We start from the raw sequence: 9,719 nt of genomic DNA on the forward strand, positions 1-9,719 counted from the left end.
GCTTTTCTCTTTTTTTTTTTTTTTAATAATACAAATAAATAAATAAACATTTTTTTTGTCACCTGTTTGCATCAACCCTTCTCAAAACGTATTTTCACAAATTACAGGCCAGTTTCCTGGCTGTCTAAATTTTCCAAGATCCTTGAAAAACTTTTTTTCTGCATGGTTGGACAGTTTCACAGAAAAACATCAGCTGCTGACAGATTGTCAACATGGTTTTAGAACCAACAGATCAACTCCAATGGCACTAATAATTAATAATAATAATAATAATAAAATTTAACAGAAGAATAAACTAGTTCAGTTGATGATAGGGAATATGCAATAGGAGTATTTATTTATTTAAAGGAGGCATTTGATACAATTGACGATGATATTTAGCTTAAAAAGATGGATAGATATGGTATTAGATCAATTATTTATTTTAGTATATATAAATGATATGCAAAGTTTCAAGTATTTTGAAATGTGTTATTTTTGCAGACAACACGAATATTTTTCGCTCCGGGGAGAACCTTCAGCAGCTGTTAGAGGTTGTCTCAGTTGAACTGGGGAAGCTGAAATTATGGTTCGATTACAATAAATTATCGCTTGAAATTAAAAAATATATATATATGATTTTTGGGAATAAAAAAAATTACTTAAATATAACAGGTTGAGTTAATGATTGATATAGTAGTATTGGAATGAGTTTATGAGATTATATTTTTGGGAGTTATAATTGACCATGTGTTCAGTTGGAAAGCCCAAATTAATCATGTAGGAACCAAAGTGGCAAGGAGTATTGGGGTCCTACAGTATATAAAGCAAAGCATATTGTATATTTTACAGCAGCCTTTTTGGTAGGTGTTCATCTGGCATGCGGCAGACATGGCTAGCCCATCTCAGCTGGGAGCACTTGAGCATGGCATAGCAGAAGGAGCGAGTGGAGGACCTCAGTGTCTGAGACCTTGTCCAGCCATTTGATGTTGAGCACCTCCTGAGGCATCTCATATGGAAGGCCTTGAGCTGCTTTGCATGCCGGCTATTACACAGTCCCTGTCTCACAGGCGAAGGTATCTGTCAGCATGACTGAGAACATCATGCTGAAGAGAGTGGGTGCCAGAACCCAGCCTTGCTTGACTCCATTTCCCACTTGGAAGGAATCCGAGGATGTGCCGTTGTCTTGGACTCGTGCCTGCATTCCATCGTGGAATTCACAGACCATGTTAATAAAGATGTTAGAACAGCCAAACTTTGACATGATCTTCCAGAGGCCCTCGCGGCTAACAGTGTCAAAAGCCTTTGTCAGATCTACAAAGGTGGAGTATAGACTGGCGTTCTTCTCTCGGCACTTCTCTTGGAGTTGACGAGCGGCAAAGATCATGTCGACTGTGTGAGCATGCTGATATGCCAGATTACCTTTTTAAATGCTTTGTTTAGTTTCTTTTCATTTCAGTTGACTATAATGTTGTTGTTGTTGTTGTTGTTGTTTTTGTCTGTTATTTCAATGCTAGTATTAGTTAACTATAATTGGTCATGAGAAACAAACCTGAAGTTTGATCTAGTTGAAGTCACACAACTCAGCAGTGACGTACCAACACTCAAATCCAGCATAGAGGGGCTGTGTGAATGTGGTCTGGACTGTGTGGAGGAGAGACATGGTGTGACATGGTCTGTAGAAGGCCAGAGTACCTGCACTGTGATCCAGGTACACTCCTACTCTGCAGTTCACATGACCCAGGATGTCAGTTTCTATGTTGCTGTGTCTTAAAGTGAAAAAAAACCCTCCGGTCCAAAACCGTAAAGACCAAGATTCATCATTGTGTCCAAATCCACTTTCAATATGAGATCCTGTCCTGCTGATATCCTTATATGAGACTGCTATTTCAATTTTTTCTCCAATCCACTCTACCTCCCAGTAACATCGTCCAGTCAGACCCTCTCTGCTCAAAACCTGACAGCATTCAGTGAATCTCTCTGGATGATCAGGATATGATTGTAGATTGTTCATCCATGTTATTTTTCTGTTTCCTTTTGAGAGAGATAGTTGTTCATGTGCTGTGTTGGGATCGAGTGTGATTAGACATGAATACTGTAAGAACTCAACTCTGGTCTTGGGTTCTGGTGGTGTTGACAGTGAAACATCCACTGTAAGAATGTCCTCTAGTTTGTCCCTCACCTTTGACACAGCCTCAATCACATCTTCAAAGTATCTCAGAGGACGGGCATTGCTGCTGACTGAGTGTGTAGATTCACTGATCCTTGAGAGGGAGGCGTGTTCTGCACGTTTCTTCGAGTCTTCAGCACGACTCACTTCACGTAGCTGCTGGTCTCTGATGAGCTCCCTCACCTCAGATTGTCTTCTCTCAATGGAAGCCGTAAGCTCAGTAAAGATGGTGTCACTGTCCTCCACTGCTCTTTCAGCACAGTGATTGATGGACTCCACCTCTTGGTGAAGCTCCTTCATGTCCTCTTTCTCCTGGATTCTCTGCTGGACGTTCTGTTCACTTGCATTAAGTTCTTTCTGTCTCTCAATACTTTCTGCTGCAGCTGAGATCATATCACAACCTTTTTGTTCTTCCATTGAGCACAGATTACATTCACACTTCTCCCCAAAGTCAATTGGGCTGACCGTTGACTTTTTACGCTTCCTCACCTCATTGTGACGAGAGCAGATGTTCTCCTGAAGCTTCCTGGAGGCTTTGACCAGCATGTGTTTTTTAAAGGCAGGAGACTGATAGTGAGGCTGGAGGTGAGCGTCACAGTAAGATACCAGACACTGGAGACAAGTCTTCACAGCTATCAGTTTTCTCCCAATGCAGGAATCACAGGCTACATCTCCAGGATAGTATTGATCAGTAGGAAGAGCTTGGAGTTCTGTCTTCTTCAGGCTCTCCACCACCTCAGCCAACATGGTGTTTTTCTTCAGAACAGGTCTTGGGAGGAACGTCTGTCTGCACTGTGGACAGCTCTGTCTCCCTCTGTTACTAACCAGAATCCAGCGTTCTTCAATACATAAACTGCAGTAGTTGTGTCCACAGGGAACAGTCACTGGATCCTTCAGTAGTTCCAGACACATTTCGCAGCAGAGCATTTCCTGGTCCAGTTGAACTACTCGTTGTGCCATTTTACAGCTGTATGTCTGAAAAACAGATTGGGGTTATTTCACCTTAATTTCCTCAGACATCAAAAAATAAACATAAATGAAAACCCTGATCAACACTTAAAGACAAGAGACAATCTGAAACTATTTCTTTCTGGCTGGCTGGCTGGCTGGCTGGCTGGCTGGCTGGCTGGCTGGCTGGCTGGCTGGCTGGCTGGCTGGCTGGCGCACGCACGCACGCACGCACGCACACACACACACACACACACACACACACACACACACACACCACTATGAAGGCGTCCCAGGGTGACCACGCCCTATATACGCATAAAATAACTGAATTTTGAGATTAAATGTGAACGCTGGGGTGTGGCAATTGCAATTGCCACCAAATGTCGCTGAAACAAAAAAACTAATCAGCAGACTTAATGCCTATCAGCTTGGCCCCAGAAATACCCTCCCCCCCCCCCCCCCCCCCCCCCCGCACACTTTTTAGCGGCGCTAGCCGCTCTATACCTTTAGGTAGAGCGGATCCTGCTCTATACCTGACTTTGTCCGTGTTCACCGTCAACGTTCTGATTGGTCAGACCCGTCAACGTTCTGATTGGTCAGACCCGTCAACGTGCTGATTGGTCAGCCGCTCTATACCTTTAGAGCGGATCCTGCTCTATACCTGACTTTGTCCGTGTTCACCGTCAACGTTCTGATTGGTCAGACCCGTCAACGTTCTGATTGGTCAGACCCGTCAACGTGCTGATTGGATCCTGCTCTATACCTGACTTTGTCCGTGTTCACCGTCAACGTTCTGATTGGTCAGACCCGTCAACGTCCTGATTGGTCAGACCCGTCAACAAAGTGATTGGTCAAGCTTCACGTGACACATGGCTATAAACACATTATAAACACATATCGATGACATAATGTATCAAAGGCGCCGCTAGGGTGTGATTTATTTTCTATACATATAATCTATTATTGCTTGTAGTGTCACTGCTGATTTGTAATGTAATGTATTTGCATTGTTTTTATGTAGGCTACTGCCATACTTTTCAATACAGTGGTACATTATCAGGACATCAGAACATGTTTAAAGGAGCACTTCACCTACTTTCAACCTCATCTTCATAATAATTGATCCTCGCTAATGCACATTATAAGATGGCACCATTTCTGTGTACTCACTCTGTGTCTGAGGGGAGGGCTGTGGACAGTTCAGAAACCTGCCTACCAGTGACATCATCGGTAGGCAGGTTTAGTAATGTCCAATAAGATTTAACCCTAACCCCAATCTCTCTCTCTCTCTCTCTCTCTCTCTCTCTCTCTCTCTCTCTCTCTCTCTCTCTCTCTCTCTCTCTCTCTCTCTCTCTCTCTCTCTCTCTCTCTCTCTCTCTCTCTCTCTCTCTCTTCTTTAGATTTATTGATACAAGTACAAAGGCTTCTCTTTCAGCATGCTAAGAAAGGATGTAGTTTCTATTAGCTTGGAATTCCCATCGATGATGTCATTGGTAGGCAGGTTTCTGAACTGTCCACAGCCCACCAATGAGACACAGAGTGAGTCAGAAATGGCGCCATGTCATCTCATAATGAGCTTTAGTGAGGACCAATTATACGAATATAGGGCTGAAAATTAGTTAAGTGGTCCTTTAAGCACAGATAACAGAGAACACTGCTGATCAGTAGGACAGAAAAGCTTCCTCACCTCGTCCTGACGAGAGCAGATGTTGCTGGAGGATTTGACCATACAGCTACAGGCTCTCCAGCACCTCAGCCAACGTGTTGTTTTTCCTCATAAGATGATGGACGTCACTGTGGACAGCTGAACCTCCCTCCTCTCCCTCAGTACACATACTGCAGAAATGCTGTTTGGTTTCATTTCCTCACAAATCACATGACATGGGAGGGTTCTGCCTGGTTGTGGTTGTGCCTGCGTTTGTGTGCATGAGTGAGTGAGTGAGTGAGTGAGTGCATGCACAAGAGAGAGAGAGAGAGAGAGAGAGAGAGAGAGAGAGAGAGAGAGAGAGAGAGAGAGAGAGAGAGAGAGTCTCTTAAATGTAAGTGCTTATCAGGGTTTTAGCTGAGGTTTATTTTATCAATTCAACAGGGGAAACTGCTGACTCATATTTGAACTTGTGGGAATATTTTTCCTACCAGTGAATCACAGTCCACTAGACTAGACCAACATGACTAGACATGTGTCTTTAAACACACTCCTCCTATCCATACAGACACACACACACACACACACACACACACACACACACACACACACACACACACACACACACACACACACACACACACACACACAGAGACACACGCACGCACCTGCACGCACGCACTCACTCACTCACTCACTCACGCACACACAAACGCAGGCACAACCACAACCAGGCAGAACCCTCCCGTGTCATGTGATTTGTGAGGAAATGAAACCTAGCAGCACTTCTGCAGTACGTGAACTGAGTGAGAGGAGGGAGGTTCAGCTGTCCACAGTGACGTCCATCATCTTCTGAGGAAAAACAACACGTTGGCTGAGGTGCTGGAGAGCCTGTTGTTTCGGGACAACATCTGCTCTCGTCAGGGCGAGGTGAGGAAGCTTTTCTGTCCTATTGATCAGCAGTGTATCTGTTATCTGTGCTTAAAGGACCACTTAACTCATTTTCAGCCTTATATTCGTATAGTTGGTCCTCACTAAAGCTCATTATGAGATGACATGGCACCATTTCTGACTCACTCTGTCTCATTGGTGGGCTGTGGACAGTTCAGAAACCTGCCTAGCAGTGACATCATCGATGGGAATTCCAAGCTAATAGAAACTACATCCTTTCTTAGCATGCTGATAGAGAAGCCTTTGTACTTGTATCAATAAATCTATAAAAAGGAGAGAGAGAGACTGGACAACGCTCCACACGTCCTGACTCTTCTCCCTTCCCTAAAACACCCTGGACAATGCTCCACACATCCTAGACTCTTTTCTAGTGATGCGAGGGTCAAGGTTTTGTTTTTAACCCGCCCCTTCACGGGAGCCCAACCCGGCCCGCAAAAAAATAAAAATAAATCAACGACCGGGCCTGTCCCGCGACCCGCAAAAAAAAAGCTTTTCAACACACTAGCAAGTCCATTCAATTGCTTTCGAGAGAGAGAGGGGGATATTGTAGTACACTCAATAGTAGGCTAATAGGCTGCTTATAAATCTACAATGAAATGATGATCAACGGATTGTCCCCTGCGCTTGTCGTTCCGTGGTGATTTTTTATCCTCTTGTTTAACTATATCGTGACAGTTGAAAACTAAAGCCACTGTTCTTGGTCAGGGGGTGTAGGCCATAGTAGGCTATTACTCGTGTCCCTCTTTGTTTACAAATAATCGCAGAGATTGCATCGGTCAGTCATATTTTTATTTCAACGTCACATAAGTATATTAACAAAGAGGCTGCGGTAAAGAAAAACGCCTCCCCCCTCCCCTGTCTCACCGTCATCCACTCTTATCAACCATTAACCCATTGAGACCTGAGGCCGATTCTAAAAACGCACAATCAGTTGGCTGGTGTCATTATTTTTCTAGTATTTTTCAAGAGTTATATGCCAGAACGTGAATCGGCCTGTTATTGTCACGGTGCGGGGCAGAGAAGTGTAGGACCCAAGCACAGACAGTGAAGCGGAGACAGAGCGATTCAGATGCAGGGGGGTTTATTAACTAAACAGGGAATACAAGGTAACACTAGGTAACAGACAGAACACTGTAACAACATTAATGAACCAACACTGACTGGAAACAGAGGGGCATTTAAATAGACAGGGACTAACTAGGCACAGGTGAGAACAAAGGACAATTAACACATGGTTGGCTGTAACAGAACAAGATACAGTTGAACTACAAATGCAATTACATACAGGTGAGACAAGACAGGAAGCGGCAACAAGGCAAAACAGGAAACACTAGGACAACACTACAAAATAACAGTACATGGAGAACAGGAAACAATACAACAGAAAGAGTGGCCAAAAGGGTTGTTATTGAACAGCACTGTACTGTACTGTATTGTTGTTGGTTACTAGTTCACGATTTAGTGAAGAATCTAGGCCCTGAAAAATCCATTGGTATCCTTTTCTTTCACGCTTTCACTGGATGTGAAGTTGTGTCAGCCTTTCATGGGAAAAGGCAAAAAAGACAGAAACCCGGTAAGTGTGGCCTGAAGTGTCTCATGTCTTCCAGAAGCTCAATCAATACCCACCTGTAACAGTGCATGACAAGACAAGAACAGCACTGGTGATGGGGTTGATGATGCAAGATTTTACCTGTTTGCATGGAAGCAGAGGTGCTATGATGACATTCCACCTACAAGGGCATCTCTTGCACATCATGTGAAGCATGCAACTTATCAAGTTGCCCGTGTCTGAAGCTAGGCATATACAGTATGTCAAATGCATACAGAGAGCCCTGCAGCTGGGGATGGCAAGCAGAAGATGACATTTGGCAAGTAGCGTTGATGACACTCTACCATTTGCACAGATTTGTGAACAACTGACAAAATGCTGGTGCAAGACTGAATGTCGTGGTAGATGCAAGTGCTACCCCTTTGGCCTTCAGTGCACACAGCTGAGTGCCTGCAAATGTGACGATTAGAACAATTTGCCGTGAAAGGTCTAAGTAATCCTGGGCACTACACTCCCTCTGCCAACGTAGGGAGAGCTCAGAGCCGAGCTCATGCCTCCTTCCATGCATGAGAGCTAACGAGCCTTCTCATCACCCGACAGGTTGGAGTTTCCCCGTTTGGATGTAGCGGGTGGAAGGAACACGTTGTGTAACGGTTTCCACTGAATTGGTTAATTTGTATTTGTAGGGGTGCCAGGTAGACTCTGTCTACCAGAGAAATAATACTCCTTATTTCTCCTTTTTTTGTATTTAGTGAGTTCTTCCTCATCTGAGTTGTTAACCATTAGTGAAACCACACAAAGGACTTATATATAAAATATAAACCCTTTTGTCATTGAGAATAAACCAACAAACACACGTTTTAAGTTCAGTTGCAATTGTTTTAGTGAAGAAAGGGGATATTCAACACACAAAGCAGTTCCTTAAACTCAATTCATTCACCAAAAAGAACCAAAAGCCAACCAATTGATCAACACTTTCAAAAAGAACAAAAAAGAAACAAAATATAATTCACAGAATGAAAGAACCCGGGTTATACGGGTAACCCCTCGTTTTTGACGCTAAACCACAATTCAATGGATTATCATCAGTTTACAACAGCGCACAACACAATGCCATCATACACCAAGTTATTGGATAGATAAAGTCATGTACCACGGGCTTTAATAGTCCGTGCCCGGTCCTTAATACGAACGCAGCACGCAAGACGCAACGCAGCGCACGTTATAGTTAAGTCCTCTTCACCGAATTGCTCGGCTGTTTGTTTAGTTTCCCCAAACAATAAACAAAGAAAACAAAATCTCCCCAAAACAAAAATAGGCCTATGAGCTCAAATAATACGTGAATACCAGTACAGCAGGCAGCGGAGGTGATCTGGAACGGTTCCCTGCGTGTCAGTGACGGTCAGTCACAACAAACACTCTGTTTGTTTAGCAGGAACGGCCAGAATGCGGGGACTCGCAGCGTCGTTCAGGATCCGATGGCGAGGTGTGTGGCTCCTTCTGGCGAGGGATCAACGTCCATTTCTCGGAGGGCTACGAACACTTTTTTCGGTCTAAAACGGACGGTGCTAACACTGAGGGAACGAGGGGCTGACTTCCTCGTCCTCCACACTTCCCACGCTCACTCTCTCGCCCCGCAGGTGCCAGCACCGGGGCATTTAATGACAATGGGGTGTCAACGGGGTGATTGACGGGCGGCTCGCGGTCCATTTCGGGCCGTTGTGTAACAGGCGGCTCGCGGACCATTTCGGGCCGTCACACTCCTCCCCCCCTGAAAAAAGGAAGGTATTATCCTTTCGTTTCTATTCATTTATTTTCCATACTGTTTGGGACTCCTTTTCCTTAACTGGTAGCGAACAGTAGGAACCTTAGCCACCAGCAAACTTTCCTCCTCCTCATCCTCCTCTTCATCTGTATTCACAGGATTCTCTGAGGAGAAAGCAACTTTAGGTTGTGAGACTTCTGGGTCCGGAAAGCCAAGGAAAGTCTCCTCGTCGCTTTCCTCCTCAAAGATATCCAGAACTTTGCGGCGTTCCAGCTCCTCCATTTCCTCTGCCGAGGGGTAACAGGCCTTAAGGCGTGAGACATGGACAACACGCATGTCTTCACCTGTTTCTTCCTTCACCGCTCGGTAGTTCAGAGGGCCCAGCTGCTCCACAATCCTATATGGACCTTGCCATTTAGGGGCAAGCTTGGCTGTGAAGGATTTTTCTTTCTTAGAATACGGATGAGATCTTAACCACACCCGATCACGCATCTGGAACTGAAGTTCCCGTCTCTTCTTGTCATAGTTCCGCTTCTGTTTAACTCTGGCTTTTGTCAGATTCTTGTCGACCAGAGCCTTCAGGTCATGAAGCTGAACTACCTGGTCATAACAAGCAGAGTCTGGAGTAGCATTCTGGGGTTGTAGAACCAGATCTAAGGGTCCACGAAGAGGACGGCTTAGGTTCAACTCCGCAGGTGTGACACCAATG

General features: G+C 44.6%; 1 protein-coding gene across 1 annotated transcript; it reads right to left on the minus strand.

Moving 5' to 3' along the window:
* Positions 1–1,543: 1,543 nt before the first annotated feature.
* Positions 1,544–3,061, minus strand: LOC311044916 (E3 ubiquitin/ISG15 ligase TRIM25-like; the record flags this gene model as incomplete). Its single annotated transcript, XM_084056725.1, has 1 exon — positions 1,544–3,061. The coding sequence occupies one exon, from the start codon at positions 3,059–3,061 to the stop codon at positions 1,544–1,546; it is 1,518 nt and encodes a 505-aa protein (XP_083912851.1).
* Between the last annotated feature and the right edge of the window lie 6,658 nt (positions 3,062–9,719).

This window comes from Gymnoscopelus microlampas (assembly GCF_963454915.1).
Source record: "Gymnoscopelus microlampas genome assembly, chromosome: 5".
NCBI classification, from domain to species: domain Eukaryota; kingdom Metazoa; phylum Chordata; class Actinopteri; order Myctophiformes; family Myctophidae; genus Gymnoscopelus; species Gymnoscopelus microlampas.